Consider the following 15,395-nt stretch of genomic DNA (forward strand, 5'->3'; position numbering starts at 1 on the left):
CTCAGCTTACATACAGTATACACACATATAGACACAACTTCTTTACAAGTATGTGTGTGTGCGTATGCCCGCGTTCCCGTGTGCATGTGTGCGTGCGTGTTGCAGCAAGCACACAGTCAAAACTTGTGACTCTTCAATTTAATCCTGCCCCCACAATGCAATACAAAATTGCTTCCTGGCCTCTCTGACCCGAGCTCTTAGAAATCAGCTCTGAGGTAGCCAAGGGTTCCTGTACAAACAAGACAAGACCAGCTATTGTTCCCGCTCTGAAAGCAAGGCCTTGCAATGATGCCAACGCACACGGTGAAGACAGCGACACCCATCTACCGTAGATTCACCACAGATGCTCTGTTGGTATAGAACAGGGGTTCTCAACGTTTTTGGCCGGGGACCCCCGGAAATGCTTTGGCAATGTCTCGGGACCCCTGCCCTGCCCCATCCTGACCCCCAATATAAATTGACTGCTACAATAGCCTTAATAATAGAGACAATACACCATAAATAAATACTGAAACCAGATATAATTATTAGGGAAGGTGTATGCATGTACTATGTGTACTATATTTAAACAATTCATTTACATTTTCCAGCGATTCAGTTGCAAAACAAAGAAAAAAAAACATTAAAAAAATAAAATAAAATTGGGGACCCCCCAAAATAATTTGGCTACCCCCCCCGAGGGGTCGCGACCCACGTGTTGAGAACCCCTGGTATAGAAGACTTATGCCTATAAGATCCCTACTATACCAGACCCTGACCCTCTTGTTTGTGGATAACATTTTGCCATCAAGGAATTTAACCCATTTAGACCTATTCGACGATTCTACAAATGCCTACAGTTTTCGGAAAAAACCTATGCTTCTATGTCGGTCGTTCTCAAACATTTTCATGTCAAGGAACCCCAAAAATATCTGTAATTGGCCGCCGACCACCATCTGAAAATATGTTGTTCCAGGGACCCCCCCCCCCAGAAGCAAAGATTTGAGTTAAAAACGTTCGCTCTGAAAGAATATATATTCAAAGAATTGCGTCACATTTTCACGATTTTTCAAAAATAGCAGACCTACAAGCTCGTAGCGTGGCACTCGGTGCCGCGCTATGAGCTTGTAGATCTGCAATTTTTCAACAGCTGAAGCATAACATAATGCTTGAAACACATGGGCTAAACGTACTCTGTGTCACATTGGCAATGAGAGCCTCGTGCTAAACAACACCGGAATGTAAAAGTGTCTAATAGTGTGTTGTGGAGATCACACAGGACTAGTTCAATTGAGCAGTCTGACGTCATTTAAGCATCCTACCTGCTGGGACCATTCTGAATTCCCATAGACGTGTTTAATATCGTGTCAAATACGAACTGTATTGCAAAAAATAATAGAAAACGCTAGTGTTACTGCCGCCAAATTAGTTACATTTTCACCAGAAACAGACTGTAATCAAATATGATTATTATCGTAAACAATACAGAGCCACCTCCCTGACAATATCGCCAGGACCCAATATTATTCGCCCTAGAAACATTACTTCCGTGACCCTGGGGTATATACTGTATGTACGAGTGACGTCAGGAATTCGGGACTCTATTAGGCCCTAGTATAGGCCTGTTTGAATCAATGATTACACCAAAGACATCTCCAAAAGACTCAGCAGCCAAATGGTGACATCTCAGAACCACCGCCCTGGACAGCCAGTATCAAAGCATTGGCTCATGTAACATATCGTCGCTGTCGGGCAGAAACCTTGTATCTCCAAATTTCAAAATGGTAACTGGTGCATTTATATAGCGCCTTTATCCAAGGCGCTTTACATAGATTGTGCATTACATTCACCCATTCACACACACATTCATACACCGATTGCGGCGGAAGCCATGCAAGGTACCAACCAGCACATCGGGAGCAATTTGGGGTTCAGTGTCTTGCCCAAGGACACTTCGACATGTAGACAGGAGGAGCCGGGATTCGAACCGCCGACCCATGGATCATTGGACGACCTGCTCTACCTCTTGAGCCACAGTCGCCAACTTTTTATGATTCTTCGTCACTTAACAGGTTCCGTCCATCCGACGTGTCCACACGTCATAAGCAATCCAACCGACGGGTTGCAATGACGCGTGTACACGTCCTAGCGCATCTTCAATGAGAAGAATATTCTGAATTTGTTACTCCAAGGCCACCATGCGCTTCGCTTTTCGTTCATGCGCGGCCCGGTCCGGTCTGTTTACCGCTGCAGAAAGAATGCCTCGTCTCTCCTAATCCAGGGCGCTCTCCGTGGTTTTGATCTGATGGATATACCAAGCTCTTCATTTCTGACTCGATTGATTATTTAGCGATAATATTGAAACGAGAGAATGGTAAGCAAGCAAAAAAATATCTCTTTTTTTTTCAGAACAGAAGGGGGAGGGGGCTTTACAGAGTAAAAGCGACCATGTCTTCCCGGCACCCCAGAGCTCCTATTTTGAAGGAATCCCGGGGCTGATTGTGTTTTAATGCCCTACTTCGTCGTACAAGAGTGTAAGGACACTCGTGTGTGTCAGGAGTTGTGAGCGTGTATAGATCTGCTATTTTCACTATCTCTGAACAATTGCATTCCATTTCCTAAAACCAAAACCGTTTTGGACACACACGGTTTCTGCCCCAACAGTGAGGACTTGTTTGCGGTACAGTGTTGTGACTGTATACAGTATGTGTTGATGAGGTGTGACTGTATACAGTATGTGTTGATGAGGTGTGTACAGTACACCTACTGTACCACATCCTTTAAGACTGACATCACTCTTTCACTGTCTCCTGTGACACATGTCGAAAGACCTGTCAAATAGCTTCCAACCAAGACAATCGCCTCTTTGTTACACGCACACACACGCACACGCCCACACACACACAGTGCGTGTGCATTACACGCAAGCACTATGGAACGTATTGTAAACAAACATGTGCACAAATGCACACAATTCATACACATGCAGTGAGTCCTACAAATCCTCTGTGATAGTCAGCACACGCACACGCACGCACGCACGCACGCACGCACGCACGCACGCACGCACGCACGCACGCACGCACGCACGCACGCACGCACGCACGCACGCACGCACGCACGCACGCACGCACGCACACGCACACACACACACACACACACACACCACACACACCTTTCTGCTTACACCTGCAGCTGCCCAGCGGTCATCATTTCCTGACTCCAGCCTATTATCGAGCCTTTCTCCACAACAATGCCCCCGCTTTCTATTACCAACTCTGTTTACCAAACAGCTCTGCTGGGTTCTCACCAAACCTGCTGGCTCATCATCATTGTGTAGGTTCCGTCTTTCCTTTTAAAAAAACGTTGATACGTTGATGATGTCAAGGCGACGCGAAGCTCCACAACAACAACCCCGGGGCTAATATAGTGGTGCACCCTATATACGGCACGCTAGCAAAAAAATGATGCTGCTGCTGAGAGTTACTTAGCGTATAGTCGTCTGTCTGCTAGCACTGACTGCACACACCCTCTAACGCAAGCATTTCTGATGCAAGTCTTCTCTGTAGTCAGCTGAATCACTTAACAGCCCAAGTCAGCCCGAGAGAGAGAGAGAGAGAGAGAGAGAGAGAGAGAGAGAGACAGAGTGTGTGTGTGTGTGTGTGTGTGTGTGTGTGTGTGTGTGTGTGTGTGTGTGTGTGTGTGTGTGTGTGTGTGTGTGTGTGTGTGTGTGTGTGTGTGTGTGTGTGTGAGAGAGAGAGAGAAGGGACAAGGAGATAAGACAGAGAGAGTAGGGAGGAGGGAGATGAAAGCAGAAGGTAAAGAGAGAGAGAGGGGGGGTGAGAGAAAGAGGGGGACAAGAAGAGTTGACAGAAAGAGACCGTGCGTGCGTGTGCTAGTGTGCTAGTGCGTGCGCGTGTGCGCGCATGTGTGCGAGCCTTGACTGCAGAGTGCATGGAGCTCTCATCGCTGTATGACCTCATAAAGCAGGGACAGAAGGAGAGAGAGAGGGAGAGAGAGAGAGAGAGAGAGAGAGAGAGAGAAGGAGTGAAGGAGCGAGTGACATAGGGAGAGTATGAGAGTCAGACATAGAGAGATGCTCCACAGATGCGTGCACTGTAAAAATCGGAGTGTACACAAATGAAAATGGCAGCAGGTCTCAGGATATTGCAGAGAGAGAGAGAGAAGAGAGAGAGAGAGAGAGAGAGGAGAGAGAGAGAGAAGAGAGAGAGAGAGGAGAGAGAGAGAGAGAGAGGAGAGAGAGAGAGAGAGAGAAGAGAGAGAGAGAAGAGAGAGGAGAGAGAGAGAGAGAGAGAGAGAGAGAGAGAGAGAGAGAGAGAGAGAGAGAGAGAGAGAAAGAAGAGAAGAGAGAGAGAGAGAGAGAGAGAGAGAGAGAGAGAGAGAGAGAGAGAGAGAGAGAGAGAGAGAGAGAGAGAGAGAGAGAGAGAGAGAGAGAGAGAGAGAGAGAGAGAGAGAGAGAGAGAGAGAGAGAGAGAGAGAGAGAAAGAAGAGAAGAGAGAGAGAGAGAGAGAGCGAGAGAGCGGGAGAGAGAGTAAAAATGTAAAAAAACACATGGACAATAATAATAATAATCTCCAGTTTCCCCTTTGATTGACTGCCTTACTGCCATAAAGTCTTGGATGTCGAATAACTTTCTTATGTTAAATAACGATAAAACTGAAATTGTTGTATTTGGACCAAAATCCCACAGAGAGAACCAAATCCAGCTTTTAAATTCACATGGCTTACAGTGCTCCCCTGAGGCTAGAAATCTGGGAGTTTTATTTGATTCTGATCTAAACTTTTCAAAGCACTTCACTAACATCACAAAAACAGCCATCTACCAAATCAGGAATATTGCAAAAATCAGATAATTTCTTTCATTCAGCGATGCACAAACCCGTATGCATGCCTTTGTCACAAACCATCTGGACTACTGTAATTCTCTTTTTTCTGGACTCCCAAAAAAATCTATCAATCGCCTTCAACTAGTTCAAAACACAGCAGCTAGAAAAAAACATACCCCCCTTCACATTCCCGTTGGATATCTGACATACTATATTTTTTAAAATTGGAAAAAATTAAATATACATTGCGTGGCTCAATCTCCAAATTCAGTAGAGCATGGCAGCCTTTTCTATCTCATGTTGACCGTCTTACACTTGTGCCCCCTGATTGAACCTGAATAGCTGTCGCCTGACTAGCCAACCTGTCTTGTCTGGATGATGTTTGTGACCAAGAACTGCTTTGTACATTGACTATATTGGAGTGGGGTTTTTATTTTAATTTTATTTTTATATATGTATATGTATGTTTTGTTTTGTTCTGAATGTTCTTTGGTTGTCTTGATTTGGAATTTGTGTGTTGTTTGTGTTTCAGTTTTTGTTGTATGTGTTACTCTGTTTGTATTTCTCAAGTTACTGCTATACTTGTAAAAAACAAAAAATTAATAAACAGAACATTAAAAAAAAAAACACAGCAGCTAGAGTTCTTACAAAAACCAGGAGATATGACCACAATATTATTACTCCTGTTCTCGCCTCACTGCATTGGTTACCAGTCGTTTTTAGAATTGCCTTTACAATTTACAATTTACAATTTAGGCATTTAGCAGACGCTCTTAATCCAGAGCGACTTACATTAGGCAAGAACAAAAGTATGGGAATACATCACATATATAAAATGCATTTATCAAGAAACATGCGTAAGCTAAGAACGTAACTAGAACATATCTATATAATGACACTATACATATTAAATATACATATATACTATACTATGCTATACATATGTACTATGATGTGCTATGACTACATACAATGCAATTATTGTGCTGTCTACATGACATGCTATAAGTCTGTTTCAAATGCTATCTAAGTCTAAAAAGTGCTATCTAAGGGGGTAGGATAAGTGCTATGGGCCATGATGGAGTCTGAAAAGGTGGGTCTTCAGACTACGGCGGAAGATTGGGAGTGATGCTGCAGTTCTGATTGCAACGGGGAGTGCATTCCACAGTTTTGGGGCCAGAAGGGAGAAGAGTTTGGGACGTGTGGAGCGTTGTCCCGGCGTTTTTAGTGAGGGTACTTCCAGCTTTCCTGCGTTGGCTGATCTGAGTGCGCGGGAGGGTTTGTAGGGTTCAATCATGCTTGCAAGATATGGGGGAGCCATACCTTTGGTTGCTTTGAATGCCAGCATCAGAGTTTTGTATTCTGTGCGGGCAGCGACTGGGAGCCAGTGCAGGGAGCGGAGCAGGGGGGAGACATGTGAGAATTTTGGCTGGTTGAAGACCAGACGAGCTGCGGCGTTTTGGATCAGTTGGAGAGGCTGGAGAGCTGCTAGGGCTCCACTGCTGTGGAACCAACTACCACTGGAACTTAGACAGAGTGGTCTAGGGCTCCACTGCTGTGGAACCAACTACCACTGGAACTTAGACAGAGTGGTCTAGGGCTCCACTGCTGTGGAACCAACTACCACTGGAACTTAGACAGAGTGGTCTAGGGCTCCACTGCTGTGGAACCAACTACCACTGGAACTTAGACAGACCACTTCAGTGGTCTAGGGCTCCACTGCTGTGGAACCAACTACCACTGGAACTTAGACAGACCACTTCAGTGGTCTAGGGCTCCACTGCTGTGGAACCAACTACCACTGGAACTTAGACAGACCACTTCAGTGGTCTAGGGCTCCACTGCTGTGGAACCAACTACCACTAGAACTTAGACAGACCACTTCAGTGGTCTAGGGCTCCACTGCTGTGGAACCAACTACCACTAGAACTTAGACAGACCACTTCAGTGGTCTAGGGCTCCACTGCTGTGGAACCAACTACCACTAGAACTTAGACAGACCACTTCAGTGGTCTAGGGCTCCACTGCTGTGGAACCAACTACCACTGGAACTTAGACAGACCACTTCAGTGTCCACTTTTAAAAAACTCTTAAAAACCCACTAATATAGAAAGGCTTTTAATGAGTTTGAATGAACGCCCAGTTTCTGCTTTCTCTTTTTATCTTGTCTTTCATTATTTTTGTATTTTGTATTTTATTAATTTCCATTGTTGATTTGAATTGCCTGTTTATGTATTGTATGTGAAGCACTTTGTAAACTTGTTTTTAAAAAGTGCTATACAAATAAAGTTATTATTATTATTATTAATCACCATAAGCATTGGGGGAGAACGTTCTTATGTGTTGTATAGTCTGATGGCGGTTGGCAGTGGTGGAAAGTAACTAAGTACTTTTACTTAAGTATACTGTACTTAAGTACAATGTTGAGGTATTTGTACTTTACTTGAGTATTTCCAATTTCCAGTACTTTTACTCCACTACATCTCAGAGCCAAAATGTGTACTTTTACTTCACTACAATTATTTGAAAACTTTAGTTACTTTGGCGATTTTAATTTTGATTAGAAAACACATTAACCAATTCAACCCTATACATTTCGGCCATTTGAAAATAGCCGATCTACAAGCTCACAATGTGTCGCAACGCCACACATTGTGAGCTTGTAGATCGGCTATTTTCAAATGGCTTGTAGATCGGCTAAGGAGAGTCGACTCGATTAATCGGCATCGGTTCGATTAATCAATCAGACCGATTTAATTAATCGGTCCGATTAATCGGTCTGTCTATACAGATAAACAAGCCCAAAGTAACAGCTTGAACAGATCTACAAGCTCACAATATTAAATATAAAAGGTATTTAAGTTAACTCTGACTTGCCTAGAAGCCTGCAGTGCACCCTGTTACATGTATTTTTCAGAATGGACAAAATTATTATAATCTTTCCATACAGAATGAGATCATATTGGCATCGGTAATATCGGTTATCGGCCATAACAGCAATTAATTATATCGGATATCGATATCGGCCAAAATATCTCATCGGCACATCCCTATAGTCTATACTGCTCTGTGTTCATCCCTATAGTCTATACTGCTCTGTGTTCATTCTCTATACTGCTCTGTGTTCATCCCTGTAGTCTATACTGCTCTGTGTTCATTCTCTATACTGCTCTGTGTTCATCCCTGTAGTCTATACTGCTCTGTGTTCATCCCTATAGTCTATACTGCTCTGTGTTCATCCCTATAGTCTATACTGCTCTGTGTTCATTCTCTATACTGCTCTGTGTTCATCCCTGTAGTCTATACTGCTCTGTGTTCATCCCTATAGTCTATACTGCTCTGTGTTCATCCCTATAGTCTATACTGCTCTGTGTTCATCCCTATAGTCTATACTGCTCTGTGTTCATCCCTATAGTCTATACTGCTCTGTGTTCATTCCTATAGTCTATACTGCTCTGTGTTCATCCCTACAGTCTATACTGCTCTGTGTTCATTCTCGGAGGGAAGGTGAGCCTACGACTAAAGGGTCTTGCAAATGGGGAGCGATAAAACGCGCCTATAGTTCATTTTCAATGAGACCTGCGTTGTTGCTCGGAGAAGTCGCGGAGCGACAACGCAAGCGTATTTACGTGAGCGCGCCGCGGTCCCGTGAATTTGTTGCGCGTGTGCTCGTTACGTGCACACGCCCGCAACTCACCAGACCTGGATTCGGTTTAGCTTTTTTTTACACTTGCGTTGTTGCGCCCCTCTTGAGCAGACCTGTGTTGATCCAGGCAACAACGCCTGAGTTCCTCGCTTCACGTTTGCAAGGTCCTTTAAGGTACACACTCTGTCCTGCAAGTAAGGCCTTCAAACTAAAATAAGACAGTGGCAGAGCAAGGACGTGAATAATTGAAGGCACAAAACAGAGAAAGCAAGTAAGATCTTAACCCATTAAGACCTGTGGCCAATTCTAAATATGTTTACTAAAAACGTATGTTGCTATATCTTGAGATAAAGAATCAAAGAATAAAGACACGTGCACGTGCCTTTCTTGACCTGAAGTTTATATACCACAAGTGGTGCTCAAACTATTTCATGTCAAGGACCCCCCACAATTATTATTATTATGTATTTTCAAGGCAATTCAAGGCATTCAAACACAGTTAGAAGAACTAATTATCCTAGCACTAATTAACAAATTACATGTAGTGTGAAGGCTTCACTTACATTTTTCAGCCTTCTGCTGCAGTCTGTCGGCCTGGAAGGAAGATATAGGAAGAGAGACAGAGAGAGACAGAGAGAATGAGAGGAAGAGGGGGGGGGGGGGGGGGGGAGGTTGGAAGAAAAAGGTTGTTGACTTGATGATCATTGATGAAATTATGTCATGTTAAGAAAACAAAACAATAACAAATACAAGGAAGGAAGACGATTCATCTTGGCTCTCGGTCTCACTCTCACGCACACCGTTAACAAGAGCAAGGAAACTAACCCTATTCCAACCTCTCCAGAGCCCACTGTACACAAAACAATCTAATATAAGTGTAGCTGTTAGGCAGATGCTCTCTCTCTCTCTCTCTCTCTCTCTCTCTGTCATTGCAACTCATCCAAGGCCCATTCACACACATACCAGTCTCAACATGGATACAGGGAGAGAGCTAGACGCTAGAGCAAGACAGAGAAAGGGCACTGTCTGTATACACACATTAATATCCAGTAGTACATATACTGTTCGCACGCATACGCGCAAACGCGCGCACACGCACACGCGCACGCTCGCTCCGGTCGGAGCGGAAATGACTTCCAAAATGATTCCCCTCTTTTTAAAATGTATTTTGTTTTGGTATAATCGTTTTGTTCCTTATAGCATAATAATGGGTTTTGTATGTCCATCTTTTATTCTAACTCATAGCAAGACTCAACTAATTTATTTCCATTATTTAGGGGAACAAAAACAATGCGAACAAGCCAACCGGAACCCGGTTCTTTTTCTCCCCTTTTTTCTGAACCGGGATCACACGGGAGAGCTTATAGAACGAACACCAGGCTTTTCCTCCACGGTGGGACGCCCTGGTGACACGCGAGGTTTACATACATACATACTGTACATACATGACATGACACCAGAGGGGGGGGGGGGTCGGGGGGGGGGGGGGGGGTCGGCTGCTCCACAGATGTGTACAGAAAGTATGTGAAGGAAAAGAAGAGAGACAGAGGAGAATGATGATGACAGACTCTTGTCTGAAATGAGGACAGCTCTCAACGTTTTAAAAGCTGTAAATCAACAGGCGAAAAAACAGACCCCACGATAGAGCGGTCTGGAAACAACACACACAGAGCGAGAGAGAGAGAGAGAGAGAGAGAGAGAGAGAGAGAGAGAGAGAGAGAGAGAGAGAGAGAGAGAGAGAGAGAGAGAGAGAGAGAAAAGTGCACGAGAAAACAATTTCTGTTCGCTGTGAAGGAGGATTGACTGAGAGCTGCAGTGCAATCAAACTGGAGCACTGGTGTTCCTATACGAGGTTCCACTTCTTGTAAAACACCCTCGCGTTGACAGGGTTAAACCAAGTTCCTAGTACAGTGCACTCTGTCATTCCTAAAACTGCCAAGGTTCCCAAGGTCAGTGTAGACATCAATCAAACCAGAAACAGAGAAAAGTACGTGTATAGACAAAGAAGAAGCGAAAGAAATGAGAGAAATTAAAGACGGGAAGAAGGAAAGGCAAAAAGAGAAGAGAGGATCGAATGAGGGGGGGGGGGGGAACAGGAGGATGCGTTTTTAGAAGTGGCGAGTCTGGAAAAAACAATTTGAGGAATTGTTAAACAAAATGAGAACGGAGAGTGCTTATTTTCTCGCCGAGGACCACGTCAGTTTGTTTAAAATCACAGAGAGCACCCGGTGGCGACTTGACCGCTCTCCACGTAATGACAATGTTCCAAGAGTTCAAGTGCAGCTCTCAGGGCCCGGCCGTGTCATTCACACTTCTCTCTCTGTCTCTCCGTCTGCTATACTATCCAATACAGCTTTTAACACTTATACTGCCACCTGCTGGACGCACAGCCAACCTCAGACTGCCGAGGCCATTTCAATGCTGCACACGCTGGACCCACATCCTGTTTGGGGCGTCCATGTTTAATGCTACATAAATGGTAAATGGTGCATTTTATATAGCGCCTTTATCCAAGGCGCTTTACATAGATTGTGCATTACATTCACCCATTCACACACACATTAATACACCGATTGCGGCGGAAGCCATGCAAGGTACCAACCAGCACATCGGGAGCAATTTGGGGTTCAGTGTCTTTCCCAAGGACACTTTGACATGTAGACAGGAGGAGCCGGGATTCGAACCGCCGACCCATGGATCATTGGACGACCTGCTCTACCTCTTGAGCCACAGTCGCCCATAAATAGCGTCAATGCTAGCAAGCTAAAATTAAGCCATCCTTGCTCTAGAAAGCGCCAATGTTTCCATCTAGACCACCAGCAAAGACCTCCGAACATCGCACGTTTCATCCAAACCATGGAGAGCTCCGTAGATTTTGAGTTATTCAGCTTTTTAGTCAGCCTGTATAATGGGAGGCGGACGGCACTGTGGTTGCGCAACACGGTCTAGGATCGCAAAAGAAGGAAAGGCCAAGCCAAAATAATAATGAAAAAATAGAAATCAGCGATCCGGTTTGATATCAATAATAAATCTTATCAGACGGAACATTACGCCAGAAGCAGTTGCTAGTTGGATTCCTTCTGACGGAACGTTCCGCCAGGAGCAGTAAATCTGATAATAACCAAAATCAATGATCCGCAGCGTTGAGAGCTTGTAGATCAGCTATTTTCGGGGCGCAAACCCAGCAGTCTATTTACTGGAGATGCGGTGTGTACAACATGGATTTCGAGACAAATTAGTTTAAAAAAAAAAAATCTCCTGAATGCTGCCTTCCGGTATATGGCATGGAAAGGAGAGGGAGGGGCTTTTGCATTTCTTTCACCAAAGTAAATGCTGCATTCGTGGTCTGGTAAAAGGGCAGTCGTTTTACAGAAGGGGTAAAAAGGGCAGGGGCCGAAAGCCCCCTTTGATGTCTATGTGTGCACGTGCCTGATCCGGTGGGTGTCTCGAGGGTTTAGGTGTGTCACAATAAACTCACCCAAATTATGGAAACCATTCACTGTCATTCTAATTCTGCTCCTCTGACTACATTGGATTCCTCCAATGTATTAGTAGTAGTAGTAAGTAGCCTTGCAGAGCCATAAGGCTCATAGGGCAGGAGCCTATCTCCTGTTTCTGTATAGCGTGAGGCAGCTTGATGTACAAGTACACCCCCTGGACATGACGCTATAGTATGTCGCAGGGATTTACCCCCAATCCAACCCTCGATGATGAGTGTCAAGCAGGGAGGCACTGGGTCCCATTTTTAGAGTCTTTGGTATGACCCGGCCAGTAGAGTTCTCAAATTCTGCCCGAACCCGAGGGTACCCGACCCGACCCAACGGGTTCGGGCCGAGCCGGGCTGAAATATATGCTAATTGGTAGGGCCGGGTCGGGCTCTCGGGTTGGCGCTGCTAAAGGGGATTTTTTTTTTTTCAATAAAAATGATTCTGTTCTGTCAATCTGTCTTTGTGTATTTATTTATTAATAATGAACAGCAGTGCTGTCAGTGTGTTGTGTTGCTCCGCTGACAGTGACTGGATTGGGAATTTGGGATGTAAAACTTTTGGAGAGAGAGAGAGAACAGCAAGAAAGAAAATAATAGCCTGAATTTACATGACTAAAGGTGTTACACTTACAGCCGCGGCACGGCGGTGCTCAGCAGCACGCAGCAGAGCAGACGCACGGATTCAAGGCAGACAGATAAAGCATTGATTGATTGACTGAATACTTTATTAGCAGTTTACATACAAGCGCAAGACAGTAGGCTACAGTTCAAAATACAAGGTCTGCTTGAGCTTGCCTTGTTCTCATACTAGAATATGATTTGTTTTGTACTACTGCTACTACTGCACAGCGCAAGTGCATGCATGGTCAGTGGCGTCTGTCGCTCACCGAACATAGCAGGTCTGCGACTGCAGTAGAACATGTTTTGGGTTTGTAACTTTGTTTAACTTTGTAGACTAGAAAAGATCTCTGCTCTGCTGATAAAATATAAATTACACGAGCAGCGGCAGCGCCGTCAGGGAGAGAGAGAGAGAGAGAGAGAGAGAGAGAATGAGAGCTACAAAGGGGATTTAACATTCTAGTGCTAAATACCTATTTCGTAGGCCTACTATAACCTATTTCGCGCAGAAGAGAACTTACTAAGTTAACATTATGTTTTCAACAACTGAACATGATTGTGATGTTTCCATTTAGAAAACTATTATAATGTCCGTTGACTCCATTCTCTCTCTCACTCGCGAGTCGCAACATGGCGCTGCCTGCGCAGTGCGCACACTAACAATCTTTTTTTTTTTTTTTTTCTCTCGGGTTTTGTCGGCTTTTCGGGCCTAAAATGATGAGAACTGTTCGGGCCGAGCCGGGCCTCGGGCTGGCCCAGTCGGGCCCAGTTAGAGCCGGGCTTTAATTTTCAGGCCCGTTGAGAACTCTACCGGCCAGGGATTGAACCCCGACCTCCCAGTCTCAGGGCGGACACTCTAACCACAAGGCCACTGAGCAATCCACTGTATTGCTTCTAACTTTATATGTAAATATTATATATTTATTTGGTTTATGGTTGCTTGTACAGCTTGTTGCGTGTTGCTCTATGTCTCAATTCTCTCAAAGTGGACCACGATGGAAACTACCTTTGGGCGGCGGTGGCTCAGGGGTAGAGTGCCTGGATGGCAACCGCAAGGTTGCCAGTTCGAACCCGGGCTCCCCCAGAGTTACTGTCGAAGTGTCCTTGAGCAAGACACTGAACCCCTAATTGCTCCCGATGTGCTAGTTGGTGCCTTGCATGGTTTCCGCTGCCATCGGTGTATGAATGTGTGTGTGAATGGGTGAATGTAATGCACAATCTCTGTAAAGCGCCTTGGATAAAGGCGCTATATAAATGCACCATTTACCATTTACCATTTTTGGCTTTTTTGTGCATAATCCACCTTGGCGTAATTTAAAGGGTGACATTGTTGTGATTTTCTTTTAAACTGCCAATAAAAGTATTCAATTCGATTCTATGGAAGTCAGATTCAAGAACATTCTAGTCACATTTAAGTGCTTTCCCAGCAGAATTGATTTCTACACCAATAACATCAATTCAACCAATTTCAAAGCCTCAATCGAAAATACAGCATTAAAATGTGGGAATATCCAAGGACTCCCAGCACCTGTTTGTTGTGCATGGATTATGAGATGAGGTGAAAGTACCAGCATGGGGTTAAGTCTTCTCCTCTCCAGTGTTGTTTTTGGCAGCATATTTTTATTTTAGTTTTAGTCATAGTCTCTTGAATAGTTTTCATATAGTTTTAGTTTTAGTCACCCGGAATGTTTTAGTGTTAGTCTAGTTTTAGTCGACTAAACATTATACGATTTTAGTCGACTAAATATACAGTTGATTTAGTCGACTTAAATGTGTTTTGGCGGGCCTTGATGCCGTCGTAATGACGTGTTGTGAGCTTGTAGATCGGCTATTTTCAGCATGCAACCAAGTGGTCTCTTGTCCACTAGTCCCTTCCTATAACATTTTAGTCTAGTTTTTATTTGTTGACGGAATTGTCAGTATATATAGTCTTAGTTTTAGTCATCATAGCTTAGTTTTCATTTAGTGTCCATTTAGTTTTCCTAAGTGAAAAAAAGGTAGTCGACGAACATTCTTCGTCTTGGTTTTAGTCGATGAAAACAACACTGCTCCTCTCGTTCTCTCGGCTGACCAATCAACACACAGGAGCCACGTTGCTCTGTCTGACTGTCTGCTGCCTCTCTACAAGCATCACTTTATGGGACAAAACAACAAGGTATGGTATGAGGTGAGCTCATTGGGAGCATACCTAGAGGTCCTCTCTGTCTCTTTTAAAAGGTTGGACCATATAAAACACTTCTGCTGTCTTGGACAATACCGTGAGTGGAGGAATGGAATGTGAACCTACTAAATATGATGTCACAATTATGTGAGAAGTGCAATACATGGTTCTGTGTCCCCATTCAAGCTGGCAACTACTCGCTACATCCTAATGAGCATAAAATGACTTGGATGTAAACATTATGTGTTTTACATGAATTCAGGTATATGTCTCCATCTTCTCTCCCCAACCATCTCTCCCCTGTAGCCCCACTAGCCTATAACTCTCTCATTTCTCTCTTGTCCACCCTCCATCTGGACGGTCTTCTCTCTTGTCCACCCTCCATCTGGAGCGCTGCCCCTTCACTTGGACATGGAGCCGTTTCCATCGCTGCGTGGCCACAGAGCGCAGATGTTTCAGCTCTTAGCTCATAGTGACATGGACCACACAATTAGTAATTACTTTCAAACAAATCCTCAAGTCCACAAATACAACACCAGACAGGCTACTCATCTCAACTACACTTTGGGACAAATATTCTACTTTTACTTTTACAACTTTCTTCTCTGAACTTGTTGAAGAACAAACTGAAGGTTGTTCTGATTGACCAAATCACTT

General features: G+C 44.3%; 1 protein-coding gene across 1 annotated transcript in view; it reads right to left on the reverse strand.

The window, feature by feature from the left end:
- The window catches only part of LOC306925474 (LIM and calponin homology domains-containing protein 1-like), a 185,967-nt gene that overhangs the window by 64,874 nt on the left and 105,698 nt on the right, over positions 1-15,395 (reverse strand). Inside the window, exon 5 of the mRNA XM_079504308.1 lies at positions 9,036-9,066. Coding sequence (XP_079360434.1) covers positions 9,036-9,066 — 31 coding nt within the window. The remainder of the gene's footprint in view (positions 1-9,035; positions 9,067-15,395) is intronic.

Source organism: Electrona antarctica (genome assembly GCF_951216825.1).
Source record: "Electrona antarctica genome assembly, chromosome: 1".
Classification (NCBI taxonomy): domain Eukaryota; kingdom Metazoa; phylum Chordata; class Actinopteri; order Myctophiformes; family Myctophidae; genus Electrona; species Electrona antarctica.